Consider the following 27,930-nt stretch of genomic DNA (forward strand, 5'->3'; position numbering starts at 1 on the left):
GGGGGGGGTAATAAGCAGAATTATGCATATATGTTTGCCTGAAAAGGTAAGTTTCTGGTATGCACTGGTTGACAAAGAATCAGACTATATGAGTGAGGATGTCTTGGAGGGATACACTTCCAGAAATCATCCTTTTCATTGTGAATTCTAGGCTGGCGATTTGATGAAGGAACAAGGTTGGCTCCTTTTTCAGAATGAGGTCAGATGGATCTACATAGCAAACCCAGAAAGAGGGTTGTATGTTTAAAGATCTTATTTTTCCAGTTAAAATAACATGGTTATATAAGAAATTCAAATATCTTCACAACATCCAGATGGAAATCACCATACAAAAGGTAAATGATGTCAGTAAAAAGGAAACGTTAGTAAATAGAGAAACCTCAAGGCTGACTAAAATATCAGAAGCCTTCCTCCCCTCAAAAAATGTGTGAAATTCTTGATAAATGAGCCCAGGATATGTGTGCTTGACCATTCAATGTGAGAGAGCTTGTGCTGTTAACAGAAAGTCTCACAGGATAGCCTTTTTTATGGATTTTCAGAGATCATATAAATGTGAGAAGTCCTTCCAAAATGAGTGCATACTTTCAAGTATTGTTAACAACTTCAAGGAGCTTATTTGTCTAATCTGTTTTGTGGATTTTAACTAATTTTTTGATACGTATCCTGTAAAAGGAAGCCTCTCTTTCTCTCATAGTAGTCTTTATCCATTACCACTATGACTATTCCTTTATTCATTTTTGAAATAGATATTATTATTAAGAGAGACCTCCAGGGAGGGAGGCCACATACTACATGCACCAGCTATAATACTTATTCTTGAATTTATTCACACTGCTTGCACTCACATCATCCAATGGAAATCCATTCCAATCACACACCATCCCATGAGAGAAAAATCTAGCCCTCACCTCCTCCTTAGTGGCATTCATTCTCAGTTTCCAAGGATGTCCTCTTTTCTCATGATGAAAAATTCCATCAATTGAAATCCTGTATGACCCTTTCAGAAGTTTGCAAGTCTCAATCATATCACCTCTCTTTCTCCTGTTTGCTAGTGCCTGCAGTCTACAAATTCTCAACCCGACTTCATAATCAGTATTCCAATTCTAATATCATTTTTGGCACTCTCCTTTGCATTCTCCCCACTGTATCAGAACACCATGAAACGAGCAGACCAGACTTGCACACAGTACTCCAAGTTAGGTCTTATCAAGGCCTTGCTTTTCTTTACATGTCAAGGTCGTTTTAGCATTGTCATTATTCTCTGAGTTGTATTTACAGTTTTTGATTTACAACCAATGAACTTCAACTTCCTGTCTACTAAAATTCCAAAATCCCTAGCCTGATCAGTTTCTTCTAGAATAATCCCACCAATATAATACAACATTGGATATCTAATCAAAGTGCATGAACTTACATTTATTAACATTGAAAGGACATCCATTTTTTCATGCCCACAATTCCAGCTTATTCAAATCATTCTACAAGTACTGCACATCAACAGCACTCCTGATTACCCTACCTCTCTTTGCATCATCAGAAAATAGCTGTATGTTGCTTGTCAAATCCTTTCCCAATATCAATAATGTACGGATTGAATAAGAGTGGACCAAACGCTGAACTTTGTGGTACATCACAGGTTACCTTAAATCTTGCAGACTCACATCCCTGTACCACTTCTTGATATCTGTCAGTCAGTCATCCTCTTATCCATGCTAATATTCTATAAACCATATTCTCCAATTTATGCAACAATCTACCATGATGTATTCTGTCAAAAGCCTTAGCAAAATCCAAAAGTATCATGGTGTATCCATTCCCCTTGTATAGCTGAATGGTCAGATTGTTATACAATGTGAGCAAGCTGCTAAACATGACCTTCCCTCAGTAAACCCATGTTCCTCATTGCAAAGTAGAGATTCACTGTCAACACATTTCTGAATGTGAGCAATAATGAATTTTTCCAAAATGTTCACCACCACTATGGAGATATTGGTCGATAGTTGGATACATCAGTCTTTGCACCACCCTTGTTCAATGGAATTACCATACATTCTTTCCATTCCTGCAGAATCTTCCATGTTCTGAGATTCATATTAAACAGCATGGTCAAAGGAATAGTGAGTTCAGCTGAACACTCTTTTAGCACACATGCTAATATCCCATCAGTCCCTATTGCTGAATTCTTATTCAGTTTGTGCAACAGCTCTAATACTTTATCCTCATACACCTGAGTTTTTTCATCCAGTGAAGAGGTAGCAGTGAGCTCGATGTCACGTACACCAGGTTATTAGCTTTTAACAAAATGGGCAGTCATTACTATTATTATTACTATTACTATTATTACGGGCAACTCCAGGGAGTCATTAGACTCATCGAGGGAGGCTCCAAATCATATTCATCACAACTATTTGACATTCATACAGTATCTATCATACCTCGCCTTAAACTCATTCACTGTCACAGCATCCACCACAGACTCAGGGAGCGCATTCCACTCATTCACTACTCTAAAAGTAAAGAACCCAGCTCTAACACGTTTACTAACCACACTTTTGCCCAGTTTCCATGGATGTCCCCTAGTCCTCCCACAACCAGCCCTGTTCTCAAAAATATCTTCTAAATTAATTTTATAGAAACCCTTCAGTAATTTGAATGTCTCAATCATATCTCCCCTTCTCCACCTATCAACCAATTTTTGCAACCCACAAATCCTCAACCTGTTCTCATACGGTTCATTCCACAGACCTGCTATCATCTTGGTCACTCGCCTCTGGATCCTCTCCACCTCCTCCGCATCAAGAAGAAACCTAGGTGACCAAATCTGAGCACAGTAGTCTAGCTGGGGTCTTATCAAGGCTCGATACAGAGGAACAATAACCTGCTTGTCTCTGCTTGTCAACGTATTCTTCAGCAACCAAGTGATTTGATGAGCTGTTTTGGTCACTTTTGCAATGTGTCCCCTAAATTTCAATTCCTTATCTACCAACACTCCTAAATCTCGTGCCTCATCAATTTCCTGGAGCACGGTTCCACCAATGCAGTAAACTGCCGCCAATCTTTTCACCCCAAAATGCATAACCTTACATTTTGCCACATTAAACTGACATCCATTCTCCTTAGCCCAGACCTCCAATCTATCCAAATCATCCTGCAAAATTTTGACGTCATCTGCATTCACTATTGCCCTACCCAGGTGGTGTATCATCATCCTTCGCATCATCCGCAAACAAATGAACTGTTCCTCTCAGATCATTTCCTATATCATTTATGAACAAATTAAACAGCAGTGGTCCAAGAACAGATCCTTGTGGCACACCACTAGTCACAGGCCGTCTTGTGGACTCTAGTCCCGAGTAAACCACTCTCTGATATCTCTCCGTCAACCACCCTCCTATCCATCTCACCAACCCTATGTCCATTCCCATATGCTGCAATTTACTGATTAGAATTCCATGTGGAATCCTGTCAGAGGCCTTGGCAAGGTCCAGTAGAATCACCGTAAACCCATTACCCTTATCCAGTTCAGCCGTCACTGTGTTATAATACGTGAGCAAGTTACTGAGGCATGACCTACCCTTCACAAAACCATGCTGTCCCCGATACAGTATCCCATTTTCTTCTATCCAATCTTGTATTCTCCTCTTGACTATTTTCTCTAAGACCTTGACAATGATTCCTGATATGCTAATCGGTCGGTAATTTAAAACAGCAGTCTTGGAACCACCTTTATGCAGTGGAACTATTTTCCCCTCTTTCCACCCGCTCGGGACTAACCCAGACCCGAGACTCAAATTAAACAAAATGGTCAAGGGTACTGACAATTCTTTAGCTGCTTCTCGTACAACACGAGCTGGTATACCATCCAATCCCACAGATGTATTGACATTGAGGTTATGCAATAGACTACTCACCTCCACTTCATTAACCACAATTCCCGTATAATCTACTGGTTTATTCGTTTCTGCAATGTCACCACCTGGATGATATACTTTTGCAAAGTGCTCACTCAGTAACTCAACTATCTCAACTGATTCAGTTACCTCCTTACCATTGGCATTCTTTAAAATCAATCTGCCATGTACATTTTTCCTTTTACTTGCTACATATCTAAAAAACTGTTTAGGATTCTCTTTAGCCTTCATGGCCAATGTTCTTTCGTAATCCTTTTTTGCTTTTCTTACCACACTCGTCACCCTTCTGGCCTGCGCTTTATACCGTTCATGTGCCTGCCGGTCACCCTTCTCCTTAAATTCCCTCCATAGTTGTTTCTTTTTTTGCAACTCAAGCTTAATGGTGTTATTCATCCATTTAACCCATACTTGATTTATTATTTGGACTCTAGGTATACAGTCAGCCATTGCTTCATGCAAGCACTTCTTAACTACCTCCCATTATTGAACAATCTCTTCTGCATCTGTTACCTTCAAGCCATCTGCATTTAGAAGAGTTATTCTTTCATATTCATTCTTTTTAAATTATACATTTTTGGTCGTTTTATAATAGAAATACAATTTTATTAATACAGACCAGTATTTTACAATAAAAACATTTATTCAAACCTACCAGTTTCGCCAGCAAACTGTCTGGCTTTTTCAAGGCATTACGGAGATATGAAAGTTAGTAAATGCAAATTAAAAGTAACATAAAAAACGTTGTAAACCAAACTAGTATCTATGGTTACACGTTTCGCGTGACAGAGATGACTTATTGTTCTTATTCATTATCACGCATGCGTGTTTGTTGTAGACTTGTAATGTGATTACTGGCTAGCTGTAGTTCAGATTGATTGAGAGAGAGAGAGAGAGGATCAAGTTTTTCCACGAACTGTTTAGAATTACACCCTGATTTCTGTTGAGGTTTCTGCCGGTTCATGCTTCGTAGTTCAGCATGTAACTTTTTCTGAATGGAACTAATCTTGCATTCATAAAATCAATTCATATTCATTCTTTCTTTTGCTTGCAACATATTGATAGAATTCTTCTGGGTTGTCTTTAGCATGCAGAGCCAGTTTTTTTTTTCATACTCAGACTTTGCTTTCTGTACAACAGTAGTCTGCTGCTTATAATAATGGACATCATCTTTATGCACATAGTATTCCTTCCACATCGCCCTTTTCTTAGGAATCTCTTGCTTAATATGATTACACATCTATTTGACTCCTACCCTATTTATTCTTCAAACTCTTGGGACACATTCTGAGATCACATCATTTAAGTATTGTTTCAATGCTTCCCATGCACTGTCTATATTCTTCCTATGCAGCAGGAAGATTCCCATTCCACTGAACCCAGTATACTCCTCAATTGGTCATAATTTCATGCTTCGTAGTTCAGCATGTAACTTTTTCTGAATGGAACTAATCTTGCATTCATAAAATCAAATCTAACACTCTTTTACCTCGAGTTCCTTCTGTCACATGCTGCTTGAGGAAGTTGTCCCACAACAGCTCAATAAATGTATTTTCATTCTTCTCATGAGATTCTACTGCTACACAATCAATATTTGGATAATTAAAGTCTTCCATTATGATTACTCTTTTTGTGCTCATCTTTTCTATTTGGTGATGCATTTTTTATCACTAGCAACCGATCTACCAGGTCTGTAACAACCTCCACTATGGAATTGATCTTGTTTGATTCCACCTCACACCAGATGGCTTCAAACTCACTGCCATATGAAATACTGTTAGTAGAAGTACTGCAATCATAAGTCTCAACTCTCACTGGATTCAATTCATCAGATGTTATTAGCAGAATGCTTCTTCCATACCAGTTAGTATATCTGATTCTGATAGCCAGGTCTCACTAATGCCTACAATTTGAGGTCCCAACATAATCTACTCCCTTTGTTTCTGATACTCCTGGCATTTGTGTACAGACATAATAATCTACCTGCATGTTCCTTTGTGTACTTTTGTCTCTAGGTTGCTGACACAGTTGGACAACTTGCATATCTCTGTTCTTCTCTAGTGCCTTATATGTATCAGACATCTTTGCACACATTTGATGGATCTGAACTGGACAAACACAAAGTTTTTCGAAATTGTTCTTTCCTTGTCAACATTTCCATGACAAAGCCCATTCCTGTCATTAATACAGTTATAGAACATTGTCACTCTTACACTCGCATTCTCACCATTCTTCCCTTTATAATTTAGTTTCCCCGACTGTGTTAGGTCTTGTACCAGTTATTAGTTTTTCTAGACTCCTGATACCAAATGCATTCAGGTGTAGATTGTCCCTCTTATACAAATTCAGTCTTCCCTCAAACTCACTCCATACATCCAAAAATGCGCATCCATTCTTTCTGCACAGCCTAACCATCGAATCGTTTGCCTTCATAGCCATTCTTCTTAATTCATTTTTATCATATTGAGGTAAAATACTGACGATTTTCACTTTCTCACTCTTCACTCTCGCTTCTTCCACCAAACCTTTCATGTCCTCTCTCAAGTTGTTTGTTCTCTTGGCTATGCTACCAATTATATATTTGGTTTAATCCTTTATCCAAGTGTAAGCAAAAAGTTTGCGCCTGAAGTATTTTCAGGACTGGGGAAACTCGTGGTAAAGGTGGTATAAGTTCTTTATTTATTTATTTATTTTTATGGCAAAAGGAATATAGAATAACTACAGGTCAATGTCCAGTCTGGAAAGCCAATCCAAGGCCTCATCCGTCACCTTGTGGATGTCTTGTAGGCCTATGAAAATGGTGCCTTGGGCAGTCGCTCACAATATGCGTAATCGTCTGAGCCACGGCAGAACAATCACAATAAGGATGGTCTAACAACCCCCATTTATGTAGTAGGTAGCTACATCTGCCCTGGTTAGTTCTGATCCTGTTGATTGAACCAAATCTTCCTAGGAAGAGCAAATTCAGGCTGCAGAGCACAGGGATCTTCTACCAGGACGCCGTTGGGAGATTGTTGGACCAGTATTCTCTCCACATGTTAGGTGTTGATGGCAGGGCAACTGAAGAGAGTTCGTCCATGGACCAGAGAGGCTTTCTAGATTTTAGGCAAAGACTAGGTGGATTTATGAGAGTCTGGTGCAGGGGCAGGAGTGGGTTGCTCGTTGTTTTATTCAATTCTTTAATCGAGGCTTGTCTTCTCCGTATGTTTGGTGGAGCAATGTTAGATAGGACAGGCAGCCAGGAGAGAGGGGTGCTTCTCACTGTCCCACTAATTGTGTGCATGGCAGAGTTTAGCTGGGTGTCTATAATGTTAGTGTGTGCACTTCTTTCCCAGACGGGCACAATATTCTGCTGCAGAGAATGCGAGGGCTAGTGCAGACAACCTTAAGGTTCTGCACCACAACCCCAGGTTGTTCCAGCAAGTCTTGAAATGATAGTTTCTCATTTTAATTTTGTTGGACAGGTTGGTGATGTGCTTTTTATAGGTTAGGCTTCTGTCCAGGCTCACTACAAGGTATTTTGGGTGAGGCTCGTGTTCCACCATTTTTTCACAGAAAGAAAGGTTGAGGTGTCAATTCGCCTCTGCATTGTTTAGGTGAAATACTGTGGACACAGTTTTTGTTGGATTTGGCTTCAAGTACCACTGCTTGAAGTACTCTTCCAGGATGTTCAGGTCTGTGTTCAAGGTTCATTCCAGGTTGGCAAAGGAGGTAGATTGATGTAGGATCTTTAGGTCATCAGTGTACATATACTTGCTTGAGCTGGTATGTGGTAAGTCGTACACGTAGATGTTAAAAAGTAAAGCGGATAACACAGAGCCCTGAAGGAGACCATTGTGAAGGAATCTGCATCTTCTTTTGTTTCTGCCAATATGGACCCAGATCTTTCTGTTGGAGAGAATGGATTCAAAGAGCTGGAAAGATTTTTTGCACCTTATAATATTTCCTAGCTTTAGGAGAAAACCCCTGATCCAGACACTGTCATAAGCTGATGTTAGGTCAATGAAAGTGGCTCCAGATTTAACTTTCTTCTGGAAGCCTGCTTCAATCTGTGTTGACAGGGCCAGGACCTGGTCACAGCAACTTCTTCCTGGCCTGAAGCCAGCTTGTTCGATTGAGAGTGCTCTTTCGATGAATGGTGAAATTCTTTTAAGGAGAATTCTTTCAAAGAGCTTAAAGGTGGAGCAAAGCAAGGAGATAGGTCGTAGATTTTTCACATCATTTTTGGATCTTTCCCTGGTTTGAGCACGGCAATTATTTTGGCTTCCCACCACAGATTTGATAGTTTACCAGTCATTATAATTTCTGAGAAAAGGGCGGCCAGCCATGCTTTGCCTTGTTGACCGAGATGTTTTAGAAACTCAGGGAGGATACCATCCACTCCTGTAGCCTTGCCATTCTTGGTGAGTTTTAAGGCTACCTGTACCTCTTCCTGAGATACTGGGTGTACAAGTTCAGGAAGCTCAGGTTCTGTCTTCAGGATTTGTCTGATGGAAGATTGCACAGTAATTTTCCTGATAGAGCTGGGATGTATCTTGGAGGTTTTCAATAAATTATTAGCCATTTGATCAGCAGTTCTCTGTTGTTTTGTGTATTGTTTTCTGCTCCACCTAATTTTCTCATAAGTGACCAGCTTTTCCGGCTAGATGTGGTGAAATCGAGTTCATGGATGGTTGAGATCCATCTTTCCTTTCTGTTTTTATCCAGAGTTGCTATGAGCTCCTTAGCAACAGTTGGGTATTCAGTTTCCTCATATTTGGCTAAAAGTTTCTCTACTCCAGCATGGGATGTATTGTTTTCTGTAGCCTCTAGAAATAGAGGCTTTGGCTGCAGTTTTGATTAGTTTAACAAATCTTGGATAGCAATTAGGAGTAGGTGGAATTGCTCTAATGGTTTGCTCGATTTGTTTCTGAAATGCATTCCAGTTGGACCTGCGAAGGTTCCATCTAGCAATTGGTGTTCTGCTGATGACTGGGATTGATGTGCCTGTCTCTATTAATGTAGGACAATGCTGACTATTAGGGAATCTGTTGAGGATGGTTCTGGTTGTTGGCAGAGGGTAGTCTTCAGAGCCTTTAGAGACTATGCACAGATCTGGGGTGTAGGTTCTGTTCCATCTGGCTGAGTGGAGAGCGCATTCCTGCTTGGCATCGTAAATGAAATACAGGTTATATGTTATATGTATCCATCCAGTTGACTAGATTATTACCATCCCGGTTGTTAGAAGAATAGCCCCACATGGTGTGATGAGAGTTGAAGTCATCAACATAGATAGCAAGGTGAGGTGGTGGTGGTGGCCAGTCCATCTGATCAAGCCAGGATTGCGATGATGGTTTATAGACATTGTAGATGGTGGTATTTTGAACTTTAATACCTATGGAGTATTCTGCATCAGGGGTGCACATTAGGTTATGTCCTTGAGGCCAGGCCATGCTTGGGATGGCAGTTATAAGACATGAGAATTAGGCCTGGGATCTTTAGTCTATTGAGGGCTGTGTCAGGGACATGGGTTTCCTGGAGAGAACCAAGACATCAATTGCTTTGGCTTTGGATTTAGATAGTCCTATGTTTAGAGAACATATCTTGAGAGAGTGTTGTTTAGGGGACTGCAACTTATTTTTCGAAGCTTGCCCTCCACCCAAACAAGCAATGCGATCCTTGTTATTCCGGGCAACAATCGAGCCGGCAATGGAGCTTTTTAACTTTTGTATTCATCATAGTTGCTGTAAGTGGTCCAGGCGGCTTGGTACCTTTGGACACCTTGTTTGAGACATTAGCTTCATGTTGCCTGTGATTCATCTCTGGGGCTTCTTTTGTCTGAAGCACCAGCAATGCACCACAAGGTAACACTACTGGTGGGGCACGGGGAGGCTGATCACTTGATCGCTATAAGTTCTGATCACTTGACTTAGTATCCCATAAAGAAAGCACATCTCCTTGCAGACATGTATAATGCTGTGCATTAAGGGAAGGGTCACTACCCAGACCAGTTTACCTTTGAGGTCTCGCCAGGCCCAGAGGTGGTGATACTAAGGTGAAAGTAATGCAGAAGTCATATCATATACCAGTTGCCAAAAGGTGTCAACACCTTATTATTCAAATTCTCTGGATGAGAGATAGTTGATGGAAGTTTTTTCCCAGTTGCCCCAGTCCTGAAAATACTTCAGCTGCAAACTTTGTTTGCTTACACTTGGATAAAGGATTAAACCAAATATATAATTGCTATGGTCAGAATCTTAGTTTCACCTCACTCCTGCATTTTCTTATCAATAAAAGTTGTAATCTCTTACCATGTACAATAGATAAACTTTTGCCTTTTATCTCTAGTTGGTATTTACTATATTCCTTGTAAATATAATCCAACATGCTTTGGACAGACAGTCCATTCTCTTTCTGGGTGGGAGGAGAAGGGGACAAATTAGTGAACATCAGTACAACATTGACTGTTTTAAACCTCAAAAGTCTGGTTTTGCAAATCATGGTATTGATACCAGGCACAGTATACTTTGGAACAATGCTCGCCTTTTCCACAGAACGAGTTTTAAATATGAATTTCTCTTAAGAAAGTTCTGAAGCCCTTTTACACTGGCTTAATATGCATCAAAATGATTGCCTTCCTCCCCCAACGTTTGGGCAATTGTCATATCTGTACCCTGGAAGCATAGGACACAACCACTTTTCTCCAGAACTTACTTTTACATGGTGATTTTCTTCTTTTTCACAAGATATAGAGCACTATCTAAGATTTCCTTTCTTTTAGAAGTTAGACATGTTTATAATTAAGCAAGTTTACAGTTCTTTTCAGAGGCAATCAGCATAAATATGAATTAATATGCCTTCAATCTGAAAATTTTTGAACACTCTTCACATAGTGTTTCATGCCTTCTGCAGGTTTATTTCATTTTATTTGCTGGAGTGCTACTGAAGGAGTCACTTCTCTTATGTAACATACTAATTGAAAGTAGTCAAGGGAAAAATACAGGAATGGATTGATGAAAATGAGATACTGTACAGAGGACAGCATGGCTTTGTTAAGGGTAGATTATGCCTCAGTAACTTGCTCAAGTTTTATAACAAGGTGACGGCTGAACTGGATAAGGGAAATGGGTTTACAGTGATACTGCTGGACCTGGCAAAGGCGTTTGACAGGATACCACATGGAATTCTAATCCGTAAACTACAACATATGGGAATGGATATAGGGTTGGTGAGATGGATAGCTGGGTGGTTGATGGAGAGATATCAAAGAGTAGTTTATTCAGGAGTAGAGTCCAAAAAACGGCCTGTGACTAGTGGTGTGCCACAGGGTTCTGTTCTTGGACCACTGCTGTTTAATCTGTTCATTAACGATATAGGGAAGGGTCTAAGTGGGACAGTTCATTTGTTCGCTGATGATGCAAAGTTGGGTAGGGCGATAGTGAATGCAGAAGATGTCAAAGTCTTGCAAGATGACTTAGATAGATTGGAGTTCTGGACTAAGGAGAATGGATGTCAATTTAATGTGACAAAATGTAAGGTTATGCATTTCGGAGTGAAAAGATTAGCAGCAGTATACCACATTGGTGGAACTGTACTCCAAGAGATTGATGAGGCCAGGGACTTGGGAGTGTTGGTGGATAGGGAGATGAAGTTTAGGGGGCACATTGCGAAAGTAGCTAAATCAGCTCATCAGCTCACTTGGTTGTTGAAAAATACCTTGACGAGCAGAGGAAAACAAGTTATTGTACCTCTGTACCGAGCCCTGATAAGACCTCATCTCGACTACTGTGCCCAGATTTGGTCACCTCGGTTCCTTCTTGATGGGGAGGAGGTTGAGAGGATCCAGAGGCGAGTGACTAAGATGATAGCAGGTCTATGGAATGAACCATATGAGAACAGGTTGAAGATTTGTGGGTTGCAGAAACTAGTTGATAGGCGAAAAAGGGGAGATATGATTGAGACATTCAAATTGCTAAAAGGATTCTATAGGATTAATTCAGATGATATTTTTGAGATCAGGACTTGTGGTGGGAGAACTAGGGGACACCCATGGAAGCTGGGCAAGAGCGTGGTTAGCAGGGGTGTTAGAGCTGGGTTCTTTACTTTTAGAGTGGTAATTGAGTGGAATAAACTGCCAGAGTCTGTTGTGGGTGCTATGACAGTGAGCGAGTTCAGGGCAAGGTATGATAGATACTGTGAGAATGTTGAACAGCTGTGTGAACATGATGTTTAGGGCCTCCCTCGATGAGTCTAAGGACTCCTGGAGTAGCCCGTGGTAATAATAATAATAATAATAACATACTCTTGTGTATTGTGACAGTTCATAGTTTCAGTTATTAGCATTATTACTTTTCACTTTCTATAGTGATAATAGCCAACTTTCATTTACTTTGCCATGAATACTCATAGGGAAAAAACTATTGTTGCTTGCTTTAATCTAAAACAAGATGACTCCTTGTGAAGACAAGAAACTAAATTTAGCTACATTTTCCACTTTTAAGAAGTTACTAGTACAGAAAGAAATAGAAACATTTTGTATTAACTTACTATAATTCACCTTTTACTGCTGGTTTTGTTGTACTTTCAGAATTATTATGAGCCCTCTAAAACTATAAGGACAAATTTCAGATACTAATATCAGTTGTACTTATTATGACCTTTTGACAGAAATGTTCATGAAACAACTTGCTATCCTGGCGGCATTGTTTCAAAAAGGAAAGTATTTAATAAGAATACTATCAAGCAAGAAGGGAGGAAGCATGTCAGGAATGCTAAAGAATGACTATGCAACATATATAAGGCTAACTCTGCTCTAGGACAGGCATATGTGAACAAGAAAGGGAAGAATGTGCCTCCAAAAATAATGAAACCACCACCATATTCTTGTAGAATGAGGTGCTATGAGAAAAATGACTGAGAATAAAAGAGTGGAGATTTTCAATATGTACTTTTGATGGTAAAAAGAAAATTACGATAGCACAATACTGCTCAGGAAGCAGTATTGTGCTATTGTGATTTGCCTCTCCATGAGATTTCTTATTACAGTATGTTCAATTTATTTACCATTGAGTGCTGAGTTAAATGAAATTAATCTTGATGACCTTATCTTGCAACTGCCTGAATCCATCCTTTTGATGGGTGATTTTAATGGTCACAGTACTCTTGGGGTAGCATCAACACTAATAGGCAAGGTCAAATCATTGAAAGAATCCTTGATAATAATGACCTCTCCATTTTGAATTTTGAATCTTCCAAATGTCTACCCGCTCATATTGTGCAACTGATCTTACAATCTGCTCCCCTTCCATTCTTTCACTGCTCACTTGGGACGTTGAAGAGAACATATATGGAAGCGATCACTTCCTTGTTCTTTGCACAATGTCTTCACAGGAACCATGTTCACCTGCATGGATGTCCATATGGAAAATGGCAAAATTTAATGATACCATCATCCAAACACCTATCAATGAAGTGGTAAAAAGTATTTAACAGAGTGCATTGTCCAGCCAGCAGCAGCCTCCATCCCTAAAACATCATCTTGATTTCCACTCTGTATGAAGCCTTGGTGGAACCCAGAATGCCAGACAGCCAAAAAAAGATCAGCACAGAGAATGGGATATATTTCGTAGATACCCCATCACATCAAACGTAATAGCTTTTAACTGTGCTCAGGCCAAAGCACGTTATGTGAGACATCGGAATCAAAAACAATCATGGATCCAATTTACCACATCAGTTAATAAAATGACCAGTCCAAAAATTATATGGGATAAAATATGGAAAATGAAAGGTAGATATAGAACACATTGTGTGTCTACCTTAGACTATAACTGGAAGTGTTATTGCTGATCCCAAAGCTATTGCAGACACTTTGGGAGAAAATTTGTCAGAATTGCAGCAACTGCTTCATATCCCCCTGAATTTTTAATACTGAAAGAGCAACAAGAGAAACAAAGGCTAAATTTTTCTACCAATGGGCTTGAGCCATTGGTAGAAAAATGGCTGATTGCATCATCTTCAATGGATCTTCTTTTCTTAATATACAACAGAATACTTGCAGAGGAAGAGTTTCCGGATTCTTGGCATAAGTCGGTTGTCATCGATGTTCCAAACCAGGAAAGGATCCAACAAGCAAATAATTATCAACCTATTGCTCTGAGCAGCTGTCTTTGTAAAATACTAGAGAAAATGGTTAATGCTAGGCTTCTCTGGTATTTAGAAAGCAGTGATCTTCTTTCCAATACACAATGTGGGTTCCATAGGCATTGTTCAACTTTAGACCATTTGGTTTGTTTAGAAACTTGTAATAAGAGATGTATTTCTGAAGCAAGAACATCTTGTTTCAGTTTTCTTTGACATGGAAAAAGTTTGACACAGCCTGGAGATATGGCATATTAAAAGACCTCCTGGGTCTCGAATGACATCTTCTTATATTTATTAAAAACTTTCTGTTCAGGCGAACTTTCCAAGTCAAAGTGGGAAGTACACTATCTGGACAATACATCAAGAACAGGGTGTACTCCAAGACTGTCTTAAGTGTGACACTTTTTGCTATTAAAGTTAACTCATTCACTGAACAGCTTCCTCCCACTGTCAGTAATGCTCTATATGTTTATGACGTCACAATTTACCATCACTCTCATAACATGAGGATAATTGAAAGACAACTTCAGCAAGCAAATGATGTTTCTCTGTGGGCTCTTAGTAATGGGTTTAGGTTTTCAACAGAAAAAAGTGTCTGTGTACACTTCTGTCAAAAACACACTCTTCACCCAGATCCTGAATTAAGAGTGGGATGAATTGTTATTCCAGTAGCTACAGAAGCCAAGTTCTTGGGACTCATCTTTGACAGAAAATTTACATTTCTAGCACACATTCGTCAACTAAGAGAAAAGTGCAAGAGAGCATTGAACCTCCTTTCCACTCTATCCACTGAGTGGGGGTGCTGATCAATCTTCATTGTTCCATCTTTGTCGTGCACTTATACGTTCAAAGCTGCATTATGGGTCTCAAGTCTATGGTTCTGCAAGACAGAGTAACCTGTGATTGGATTCTATCCGTCATCAGGGTATACGAATAGCTACTGGTACCTTTTGCACGCCACCCACTCAGTCTTTATGTTGAAGCAAATGAACCAGCTCTATCACTTAGACAGAAACAGTTGTCTCTTAATTATGTCCTAAAGATAGTCTATCCCAGATCATCCTACATGGACTTGTCTCTTTTCTTTGCTTTGGGAAGTTCAAACACTTCAGACTGTCATACATCCTTTTGGTATGAATGTTGATAACATCGCCTACACTAAACATAACAGCATTCCTCCATGGCAGGTTTGCTCTCCATCTTGCAACCTCTCACTTTATCAGCTACATGTCTCATACTCCATCTGTCTACCTGCAATTGTTTAATGCACACAGTGCAGCCCATTCTGACTACTTGCCCATCTATACTGATTGTTGTATCCAGAGGTATCATACTTCAAGGCAAAGTATGATACCTCTGTTGACTGTGCTGCTGTGTTTCCTGACATTATCTCCAACCAGATCTCACCTGATTGCAGCAGAGTTATTATTATTATTATTATGGGCAACTCCAAGGAGTTCTTAGACTCATCGAGGCCATAAACATCATGGCAAGAACAACTATTCAACATCCACACAATATCTATCATACTTTGCCTTGAACTCATTCGCAGTCATGGCACCCACAGCAGACTCTGTCAGCTTATTCCACTCATTCACCACTCTCCAAGTAAAAAACCTAGTTTTAACACCCTTGCCCAGTTTACATGGATGGCCCCTAGTCCTTCCACCAACAGTCCTGTTCTGAAAAATATCCTCTGAATTAATCTTATAGAAATCCTTCAGTAATTTGAATGTCTCAATCATATCGCCCCTTTTCCGTCTATCAACCAATTTCTGCAACCCACAAATCTTCAACCTGTTCTCATAAGGTTTGTTCCATAGACCTGGTTATCATCTTGGTCACTCGCCTCTGGATCCTCTCCACCTCCTCCCCATTCAGAAGAAACCCTGGCACCCAGATCTGGGCACAGTAGTCAAGATGGGGTCTTATCAAGGCTCGATACAGAGGAACAATAACTTGCTTGTCTCTGCTCGTCAAAGTATTCTTCAGCAAACTAGTGATTTGATGAGCTGATTTAGCTACTTTTGCAATTTGCAACTAAACTTCAACTCCCTATCAACCAACACTCCCAAATCCTTGGCCTCATCAATCTCCTGGAGTACAGTTCCACCAATGTGGTATACTGCTGCTAATCTTTTCATCCCAAAATGCATAACCTCACACTTTGCCACATTAAATTGACATCCATTCTCCTTAGCCCAGTCCTCCAATCTATCCAAATCATCTGCAAAATTTTGACATCATGTGCATTCACTATTGCTCTACCCAACTTTGCATCATCAGCAAACAAATAAACACTTCCTCTCAAATCCTTTCCTATATCGTTAATGAACAAATTAAATAGTAGTGGTCCAAGAACAGAACCCTCCGGCACACCACTAGTCACAGGCCGTCTTTTGGACTCTACTCCTGAATAAACTACTTTCTGATATCTCTCCATCAACCACCCTCCTATCCATCTCACCAACCCTATATCCATCCCCATATGCTGCAGTTTACTAATTAGAATTCCATGTGGTATCCTGTCAAAGGCCTTAGCAAGGTCTAGCAGTATCACTGTAAACCCATTACCCTTATCCAGTTCAGCCGTCACTGTGTTATAAAACGTGAGCAAGTTACTGAGGCATGATCTACCCTTCACAAAACCATGCTGTCCCCATACAGTATCCCATTTTCATCTATCCATTCCTGTATTTTTCTCTTGACAACGATTCCTGATATGCTGATCAGTGGGTAATTTGCAACAGCAGTCTTGGAACCTCCTTTATGCAGTGGAACTATTTTCCCCTCTTTCCAACCCCTCAAGATTAACCCAGACCCAAGACTCAAATTAAACAAAATGGCCAAGGGCACTGACAATTCTTTAGCCGCTTCATGTACGACCCGAGTTGGTATACCATCCAATCCCACAGATGTATTCACATTAAGGTTTTGTAATATACTATTCACCGTATAAGCTATTGGTTCCTTCATTCCTGCAATATCACCACCTGGATAGTATACTCTTGCAAAGTGCTCGCTCAGTAATTCCACTATCTCAACTGATTCAGTTACCTCCCTACCATCGGTATTCTTTAAAATCAATCTGCCATGTACATTTTTCCTTTTACTTGCTACATATCTAAAAAACTGTTTGGGATTCTCTTTAGCTTGCATGGCTAATTTCCTTTCATAATCTGCTTTTGCTTTTCTTACTACACTTGTTACCCTTCTGGCCTGTGCTTTATACCGTTCGTGTGCCAGCAGGTCACCTTTTCCCTTAAATTCCCTCACAGTTGTTTCTTTTTTGCAGCTCAAGCTTAATAGTGTTATTCATCCATTTAACCCCTACTTGATTTACTATCCAGAACTCGGTCAGCCATTACTTCCTTCAAACGCTCCTTTACCGCTTCCCATGCACTATCAACCTCCAGCCCTTGCAGTTTTACATGCCATGTCACTGAACCAAGCAATGGTTCAGTGCCATGCCATTCAGCTTGCACTTGTGCATATAAAAGAAAATTGCTACAAAAAGTGTATAATTTATATAGATTTATGAGCTCTTTACAGACTCTCTCCTCTCCTATGTATAATCCACATCCAGTGCTGTATAAGGTGTTACACCTGTTGTACAAAATGATAATCCTTGATTTTGATGTTCAATTGTGCTGGTTTCTCAGCTGCATTGGAATTAAGGGAAATGAGGCTGCAGGTGCAGCTGCTAAATCAGCTCATACTTTCTCCATATCCTGTTTGACAGTAAAACATATAGATTATAGAAAGTTTATAAAATCAAAGCTAATTGCTCGATGGATGTCATCATGGCAGGAAGTTGTCCTTGCTAGGCTCTGAATAGGTCACAGTCATCTTACACATTCTTATTTACTAAGGGCTGATGACCCTCCCGTGTGTGGGAGGAAAAATGTAATACGCGTCTCACTATTTGTCATATTCTGGTGGATTGCTGGCACTTTATACTGGAGAGGAGTGAGATTTTTACCTAACTAGCCAAGCTATATACACTCAGACAGATGCTGTCAGACTCAGGCAGATTGCCTGATGTTTTTGGCTTTCTACAAGGAATTAATTTGTACAAACACATTTGACTGTAGTTTTGTTTATATGTAGATATTGCATTGCTAAATTTAATTTTTATGCATGCATATTGTATAATAATTCTTTTTTGACTATTTATGCACTGCTGTAATTTTATCTATGTGTAGATGCTGCATTCCTTGGCTTGGTTTTCGTTTATTAATTTGTACTGTTGACTAGTTTTGTACTGATGTAACTTTTGACCTAGTGTGTTGCTGTGACCTCTGCAGTAATTTTGTTTATATGTAGATGCTGCATAGCGGAACTTAATTTTTGTACATGCATATTTTACAATTTTCTTTGACTGTTTATGTATAGCTGTAACCTTTACTATTGTGCAGTATAACCTTTGTTGTTTTTGTGCCAAATAAACTATAAAACTAACCAAATAAATCAATCTTTTTCCAGTATTCTGCTATTTTTCTTACTCCTCCTCTCCATATGCACGTTTGTCTTTGTAAGGAATAAGCAAATTATTCTTGATGTCCTCATTGAGTAAAGAATTGCCGGATTTTCACATTGGTTTATTTCTGTTTTCATAAATTGCTATAATAAGAGCTATACTCTAATCATCTTAGATTCTTCCTTGTGAAAATGCGGTGGTACCAACCACAAAACTTTCATGCCACCATATTGCTAATTGAATATCACTTCAGCTATCCTTTTCAAGTTTATAATTGTTTTTTTCTACTTAATTATTGATGTGTACTCTTCATTACATTCCTGACAGATATTTTTATGACTGTTCTATCATTGTTACTAAATAATTTTTTTCAAATTAATTACTCCAAACTTCATGCGAGAATATCCTTATCTTCAGTTTGTATATCTACCTTAGTCCTTGCTTCATTTTGTCATACTCTTCCCTCCATTATATAGGTGTTCTTAGTAGCATATATATAAAAGGGTCAAAGCTATATAACTGAGAAGGAGACCTCCACACAGCCTTTAAAGGAATGCAGAGAATTAATCCTCACCTTTCTCATAGTGCATCCTGTCAGGTATCTACCTGGATACTGAACGAACGAGGATGGGCTGGCAATTTGGGATTTAGCCGACCAAATTGTATTCTTATTGGCTTGAACCAAAATACAAAATGATGATACAACATGACAAAATTTCATGCCAGCTGGGACGTTGCCCAGTTAAACAAGGCCCCCCCCCCCCCCCCCCCCCCCCCCGTTGTTTTCACCAGGGAACCAGAGCAAATAGCAAAAAGTCAGCTACTGCAACAAACTCTCTAAAACCCACCCCAACTCAATATCACCAGAGTTCAAGATTCGATACTATTAACATAAGAAGCCTGAATGGCAAAGAAATGGAGCTAGCTAATAATTGGATAAGTACCAGAAAGAAAAAAGGAAAAAACTGATGAGATCTTTCTGAGCAATAAATACAAAATGTTATATTCAGGCAATGACAATCAAGGAAAAGGAGTAGCCATAGTATTCACACTAAATACGAGGCTAATTTTCTTGAATGCAGACAGTCTCAAGTAGAGTGATGTGGGGAAAATATGAGAATGGGGAACTGGACAATGACACTTACTTGTGCATATGGTCTCACAGAAGGTTCTACTAAGGTAGAAGTGGAGGAACTTTTTGATGCTTTAGAAAAAGCAACTGACACGATGAAAAAGGAAAAGTTGGTCCTTGTTGGGGGATCTAAATAGCAGAGTAGGAAATGATTGTCAGACATTCAAAAATATTTTGGGGAAAAGAACCAATCTAATAATAATGGCAAATACCTGTTTGATTTCAGCTCAGGACATGGACTGGTTATTACTAACACCATGTTCCAACATAAATATGTGCACAAATTAACAAGAGAAGAGGCAAGAAATACGAAAAGTCTCGTTGAGTGTTATTGTTGATAGTGATGTTTTCTCCCTGGTGCAAGACACCAGAGTGTACAGAGGATTTGAAATTGGAAGTGATCACCATTTGGTCTTGAGCAGGATAAAATTGAATTTTGTATCGAAAAGAATAACACGTAAAAAAGTTTTAAAGCGAATAAAAGTTGAGCAGCTCTCAGGTGTGAACTGTAGACTAAAATACACAAATATTATTCAAGAAAAAATGAAAGAGTTTGATAACAGAAACCAAACCTTGGAGATTCAGTGACAAGCCCTGAAGAAAACCCTAATTGATTCAGCCAGAGAGATATGTGGTAAGGTTGTCTGCAAAGATAGAAAAATCAGAACTCCATGGTGGTCACAGGAAGTTAAAGAGGCAGTGAAGGAAAAGAAGAAAGCATATCAAAAGTTCCTGGCAAATAAGTCAGCTTGTGCTCTTAGAGAATACAGAGACAAATGTAAGAAAGCTGAACGCTGTGTAAAACTAGCTAAACAAAAGTCATGGGAGGACTTTGGTAAGAACATAGAAAATAAATATCAGGAAGGTGGCAAGATATTCTGGAAGTTGTTGAAGAAGCTCAGAAATGGAGGAGAGAGGGGGTAAAAGGAATTAGAGATGTTAAAGGTGACATGAACACAGGAGAAAAAAAGATATCCTTGAAGTATGGAGTAATTACTTCAAAAAATTGCTAAATGAAACAAGCAGTTAATGACAACACAGTAGTAAAAAACACTGATCAGGCATGAAGTCAGGAATACATATCCATACTTGAAGTAGAAAAAGCCTTCAAAAGCCTGAAATGTGGAAAGGCAGCAGGAATAGATGATATTCGACCAGAAATGCTCAAGTATGGAGGTATAAAATTCTCACAGTGTCTGCACTGCATTGCTCAGAAATCCTGGACAGAGGGATGAATTCCAGATGATTGGAGTAGAGCTCTCATAGTACCCGTATATAAAAAGGGAAGTAAAACTGAATGTGAGAATTATAGAGGTATTTCATTACTGAGTGTTCCTGGTATGATATATGCAAGTATTCTTGAGAAATGGGTGAGAAGGATTGTGGAAGAGAAGCTTGGTGAGGAACAAGCTGGATTCAGGTCAGATAGAGACTGCAGGATCAGATTTTCACTTTAGACAGATAGTTGAGAAATCATGGGAATATAACAAAGATCTGTATTTAAGTTTTGTACATCTGGAAAAGACATATGCCAAGGTAGAAGCTATTCAAAATGCTACAGTTGTTGTATGGAGTCAGTGGGGCATTATATCAAGCAATACTTAGTCTTTAAGTTGTAAGTCAGCAGTTAGAATTGAAGGAAGTACAGAAAGATGGTTTAATGTTAAATCTGATGTCAGACAATGATGTACATTATTCTCTCTGTTATACATTATCTATATGGATCACATTATGAAAGTGGTATTAAACCTGATATTAAAATTGTAGATGTTAATTTTTTTATGTGGATGATGTTATACTTCTAAATAAATCCGCTACAAGTCTGCAAGATTCCCTGACTAAATTGAATAACTGTTGTAATAGATACGGTATGAAGATCAGCATTAAAAAGACGAAGACAATGAAAATAGGCAGAAACATTGAAAATGTCAATTGCATTGTTAATGGAGAACCTATAGAACAAGTAAAACATTTCAGCTACTTAGGCATGATTTTTAGTGAAGATGGTAAATTAAATATGGAAATAGACAACAGAATCAACAAAGCTGGTATGGTAGGAAGTCAACTGAATAAATTTATATGGAATAAGAGAGAAATTAGCCAAAACTAAATTAGCTGTATACAAGGCAGTGTTCAAACCAATTTTAACTATGGATCTGAGAGCTGGTTCAGAAGTAAAACACTTGACCAAACACTAGAGACTACAGAGATGAGAGTCCTGAGAAAGATTAGGGGCATGAACAGATATCATCAATGGCAATATCATATTAAAAAGCAGGATATTAGGAAAGAACTGGACATTGGCAGCATCCAGGAATGCATTAGCAGAGCTAATCTCAGGTTGTATGGTCACTTAAACAAAATGGGAGAGGAAAGATTAGCAAAACAAGTGTTCTCTGCCAGGTTGGCAGGAAAAAGACCCAGAGGAAGACCAAGCTATAGGTGGATTGATACAGTAAAAGTGCCTTAATCGACAGAAATATAAGATCTGATAATATTGGAGTCTTGACAGGTAACAGACTGATTTGGAGGAAAATTGTAGACAGGAAGTTAGTAATGATATAAATTTTTCATGTGGTACTAGCATATCCTGTACACCCTTTGAGGGTATATATCAGGAATTTGATATGATATATATATATATATTTTTTTTTATGTTACTTTATATTTTCTTCTAAATTCTTTCCAGAACTTGCTGTACAATTTTCAGTATTGAGAAGTAGCTAAGAGATAGATATTATTATTATTATCTGAGACCTTCAGGGTGTCAAGGGCTCATCAACCAAACCAGCTATCATACCTTCCCTTCAATTCATTCACACTTGATTAACTCACTACCTCTAAGGGCAAATTATTCCACTCACTCACTCACTGCTCTCAGGGGGTAAAATGTAGCTCTTTCCCCTTTCTTGACTGCAAATAAATTTAACTTCCATGGACGCCCCGATGTTCTCTTCCCACCTTCCACATAAAAAAATTTCATCAGTTGATATCCTATAACACCCATTCAAAAGTTTATAGATCTCTATCATATCACTCCTCTTTCTCCTGTTAACCAGAGTCTGCAATCCACATACTCACAATCTGTCGTCAATCTAAATCCCATAATCCAGATATAATCTTTGTAACTCTTCTTTGCACCCTTTCCACTGCTTCTTTATTTGCTTGGAATCTGCACACAATAATCCAGGTCTGGTCTTATCAAAGCCTTATAAAGCAGCAACTTTATAAGGCTTTGATGACTTCTTTATCCTTACATGTCAAGGTTCGCTTCAACATTGCAATTATCCTCTGAGTTGTATTTGCAACTTTTGCTGTGACCTTTGAACTTTAAATTCCTATCCACCAATACGCTAAGATCTCTTGCCTCAGCAGTTTCTTGTAGCATAACCCCACTAATATAATATCCTGCTGGAATTCTAATCATTCCAAAGTGCATAACTTTACACTTACTAGCATTAAACTCAAAGCCATTTTTATTGCCCAAATTTCCAGCCTATTCAAATCATTTTGTAATTGCTGAATATCAGTAGCATCCCTGATTGCCCTGCCTATCTTTGCATCATTGGCAAACAGTTGCACATCTGATGTTAGATCCTTCTTGATGTCACTAACATCTAGATTAAACAATAATGGCCCAAAGGCTGAATCCTTAGGTACACCACTGGTCACCTTAAATCTGGCAGATTCACACCCATGTTTTGATATCTATCTTGTCAACCATCCCCTGACCCTAAATTACAGTTCATATTCCAATCTCATGTTCTTCAGTTTATGCAACAGCCCTTCATGTGGTATTGTATCAAATGCCTTAGAAAATTCCAACATATCATAGTGTATCCATTCCCTTTATCCAACTTGGCCATAACATTCTTATAAAATATGAGCAAATTGCTAAAACATGACCTTCCTTTAGTAAACCCATACTCTTCCTTGCAGAGTATAGCATGTTTGTCTACCCATTTCTGTATGCAAGTTCTTATCAACTTCTCTAAAATCTTCACTACCACACCAGAGATACTGATAGGTTGGTAGTTAGATACATCAGTTTTTGCACCACCGTTGTACAATGGAACTATCATACATTCCTTCCATTCCTGTGGTATCATTCTTCAGCTGAGACTCAAGTTATATATACATGTGAAAGGCATAGCCAATTTGACTGAACATTCCTTTAGCAAATGGGCTGATATTCCATCTGTTCCTATAGACAAATTCTTATCCAGGTTATGCAACAGCTTTTCAGCCTCATTTTCATGAACCTCTAACTCTTCATCCAATGTAACAGTAGCACTGTGTACCATGTTACATACACCATATGCTGGGAACCAGATCTAGAGATTAAGCATTGCAATTTTTTAAGCCACTTCAGGCCTTCATTAATCAGGATAGTGGTTGCACACTAGGTACTTAAAATCATTTGCCACTTAAACTTGCCATCCATGAAACAGTGGCTTTTAAACACTTGGAGCCTGTTGGTTGGAGATGCTATCCACTTGTCCAAATTAGATGACTATTGTCCAAAATGACAATAGCTGCATTAGTAGCACTGCAAGTAAAATTTTATGAGAAACTTATTACCACCATAAATAAGACATTTACAAAAATATTCAAAAACTACCTTATTCACACACACATTCAGTTTGCCCCTTTATCAGTAATGTTAGTGCATAATGAAAATTTAATGGGAAGAATGTGCAGATGAAAATAACTAATGTACAGTTATTTATGTGTATTTGTAAAATCATCTGAATTAATTTCTTTGATTAGTGTGCCAATTGTGCTGGTTGGAAATAAAGTTGACCTCCATATGGAAAGGTAAGTACTTGAAATTCTTGAATATCATTTTGTTGATGATATTTGATATTAAGTTACAATTTTTTATGCTGTTTGTCTCTGGTTGAGATAACTTGAAATTTAGTAAAAAAATATGACATTGGAGTCAGTCTTGCTATAGAAACTTCTTATACAAGCCCAAAGGAATGTTATTATAAGGAAAGGTTTGCTACAACAAATTTCTTTTAATACTGCATTAAATTGCTACAGACACTCTTTAGTAATACATTATAACCAAGTGAGCTGTAGTATGAATTGACTGCAATATTGTGTTTCTGATCAATATAGAGTGGGAAATAAGCTATGGAGGAAAACTACGTTACCTAAAGAAACAAAAACTACATTCATTATATGAATTTTTGACAGAAAAAAAAAGAAGAAATTAGCCCATTAAGACAGGGAAAAAAATTGCATTCCTGAGAGAAAATTTTAAAAATCCTCGTAATTAGTTTCCTGATATGTATCCTCAAAGGTGTTCAAGCTACTATGACAGCACTACATGATTAAGTTTACATTATTATTAATCTGCTCTCCACAATTTTCCTCCAAATTAGTCTTACTTGTGAGTGCTCCAATATTATCATATCTAACATTTGTACTTCTAAGGCACTTCTGACTGAATCAATCCACCTAGACTTTGGTCTTCGTCTGGATCTTTTTCCTGCCATCTTGGCATCAAACACTTGTTTTGCTCATGTTTTCTCTTCCATTCTGTTTAAATAAACATATCACTTTAGATTAGCTCTGCTTACACATACTTGAATGCTAACTATGTCAAGTTCCCAATGTCAAGAGTTCTAATACTTATGTCAGGTTCCTTTATAAGGTCTTCATTTTCAATATGATTCCGACAGATTTTCCCTTAATTTTTCTCAGAACCCTCATATCTGTGGTCCCTAGTCTTTGATCAAATGCTTTATTTCTAACCTAGCTCTCAGCTCCATCACTTAAAACTGATTTGAACACTGTTTGGTGTTCTGGCTAATTTCTCTCTTATTCCATTTAAATTTATTCAACTGGCTACCCACCATACCAGCTTTGCTTATTCTGTTGTCTATTTAGTGAAAATGGCAGATTAAATCTGCCAATTTCACTAAAAACTGTGCCTAAATAATTGAAATATTTTACTTGTTCATGTAAAATATTATTCCAGAAGCAGCCTTCTGGAATAATGGATACATCCTCAGAAACGATACTAACAGCAAAACAGAACTAAGAATAATCAAAACATACATGTGGTCACTCTTAAGTTATGGATGTTACAACTGGATATTAAATAAATGGACAATGAGAAGAATACAAGCATTCGAATTGTGCTGTAGAAGAGCCCTCAAGATCTCATGGAGAGATAAAATAACAAATGTAGAGGTGCTACGAATGATGGACATGAAGAACCAACTAGTCAGAGATATCATGAATAGGAAGATGAGAATGGCTGGACATATAATGAGAGGGTCAGCCAGAGAATTGAGTAAAGTAATTTTAGAAGGAAAGATGGAGAAGTAGGACATGGATAGATGTTCTGGAATGGACACAATCTAAACTATATGGTGATATCAAAAGAATGGCAGAAAATAGAGTAATGTGGAAAATCATAATTGTGACCCCTCTACATGAAGATGCTACCTAAGAAGGTAGAATCTCCATCAGACTGCAGCTGAAGTTTCTCTGTTCCTGCCTGTTTTCATACTTTTGAACTTTTTGTTGTGGATTTTTCATGCCAAATATTTAACAGCTGTTATTCAATTTAGTTAGAGAATCCTAGAGACTGACACTAGATGTGTTTAGGAGTATATCATCTGCTAAAACAGAGAGTTAAGTTTGACATGTCCAATTCTAATATAAGACCTAATCCCACTTTTCTTTCATAATGTGATCCATATAGATGATGCATAAAAGCAGAGATAATGTTCATCCTTGTCTTACCCCTGATATTACATCAAATCATCTTCCTGTATTTCTTTCTGCTGACTTATAACTTAAATATAGTGTATGTATGTATTGCTCTGTATAATGCACCATTTACCCCTATATACACTGACTATGTTCTCCCCAGGACCTTTTGAATGGGCAAACTGCCCGTCTGGTTTTTTACTGACCACCTGGCTAATGGTGTGAATTGACATGGCTAAATAATGAGCAAGAATGGAAAAATAATTTTTGTATGCCTGGCTAATGTTTCATTCCACCCGGCTGGTAAAAATTTCTGGGAAGAACTCTGACTGAGTTAGCTTTACATTAGGAACATCCAGCTAGTAACACTTTGGTCCACCTCTCTGTGTAGTCACAGTTTGCAGATGCCTAGGAATAAATTCCATAAGGTGTCGAACATCCTCCATGCATAACTCGACTCGTGCGCTACAGCAACTCTGTCAGTTCATGCTCATTCTATGGAGGAGGATCAGTAGTTCTCATGCCCCATTCTAGCATATTCCACACATGTTCAATTGGGTTCTAGTCAGGGGAGTTTTTTTTTTGGGGGGGGGGGGGGCAAGGCAATGTGGTGAATTCTTTGTTGTGTTCATCCAATCACTCAGTAGTTTTACAAGCCCGATGACAAGATGCATTGTCCTGTTGAATGATGACACTATAGTTGGGGTAGACCTGCTGCAGATATGGATGGAGATGGTCAACTAACAGGTCCTTGAAGTGTTCACCATTCAGTATTTGTGGAATGGAACCAATGGACCTATTGTGTGCCAGGAAGAAGCTCCACAGACCATAACACCACCTTCACCAGTCTGCTGAACCCCAACCATGCAACTGGAGGGGGGGGGTGTGCTTAATGCTTTTATGCCAAATGCATATCTAGCCATCAGCATGGTGCAGCAGGGAACAGGACTCATCACTACAGACTACCTTCCATCTATCGAAGTTTCATTGATGATGATGACTTTCCTTGGCCAATGCAAGGTGTTGTTTGCGATGCCTGTTCATCATCATCATGGGTACCCTTGTTGGTCTCCGGCTGTGGAACCTCAGCTGAAGCAAGGTACGACATGTGATGCATGTGAATATGGGTAAAACTGTCCTTCTATTGTACTGATGAGTGAGCTGTGTGACTGTTGTACATCATTGCTTAGATATCAATCATGACACCCAATGAGAGCCCTTCTGTTAGATGTCTGTTCATGGTTAATCCAGTTCTGGTATGCCCTTGATACAGTAGTACAGGAGCAACCAACAAATGCAGCTGTTTTCAAAATACTGCCACATGCTTTCTTGGCCCCAGCTATCTGCCGTGGTCAAATTGGCTTATGTTGCCACGTTTCTCCATTACTGGCAAACATTTACTGATTACATACAGAGGATAGGTATGCCCATTTTTAGTAGCTGCACATGACATTAATATCACATCATACTTTGTTATCGCACTGAATATGTAAATGAGAGGGCGGGGGGGGGGGGTTCCTAATGCAAAACTAACTCATTGTAAATGTAGTGCTTTGAAA

The 27,930-nt window shown here is 38.7% G+C and overlaps 1 protein-coding gene across 1 annotated transcript in view; it reads left to right on the forward strand.

Annotated features, from left to right (window-relative positions):
• Positions 1-27,930, forward strand: part of Rheb (Ras homolog enriched in brain) — a 146,220-nt gene that overhangs the window by 91,264 nt on the left and 27,026 nt on the right. Inside the window, exon 6 of the mRNA XM_090402874.1 lies at positions 24,413-24,460. Within this exon, the coding sequence (XP_090259000.1) occupies positions 24,413-24,460 (48 nt within the window). The remainder of the gene's footprint in view (positions 1-24,412; positions 24,461-27,930) is intronic.

This window comes from Typopeltis vanoorti, chromosome 13 (assembly GCF_054136105.1).
Source record: "Typopeltis vanoorti isolate ZY-2024b chromosome 13, IOZ_Tvanoo_1.0, whole genome shotgun sequence".
Lineage (NCBI taxonomy): Eukaryota > Metazoa > Arthropoda > Arachnida > Uropygi > Thelyphonidae > Typopeltis > Typopeltis vanoorti.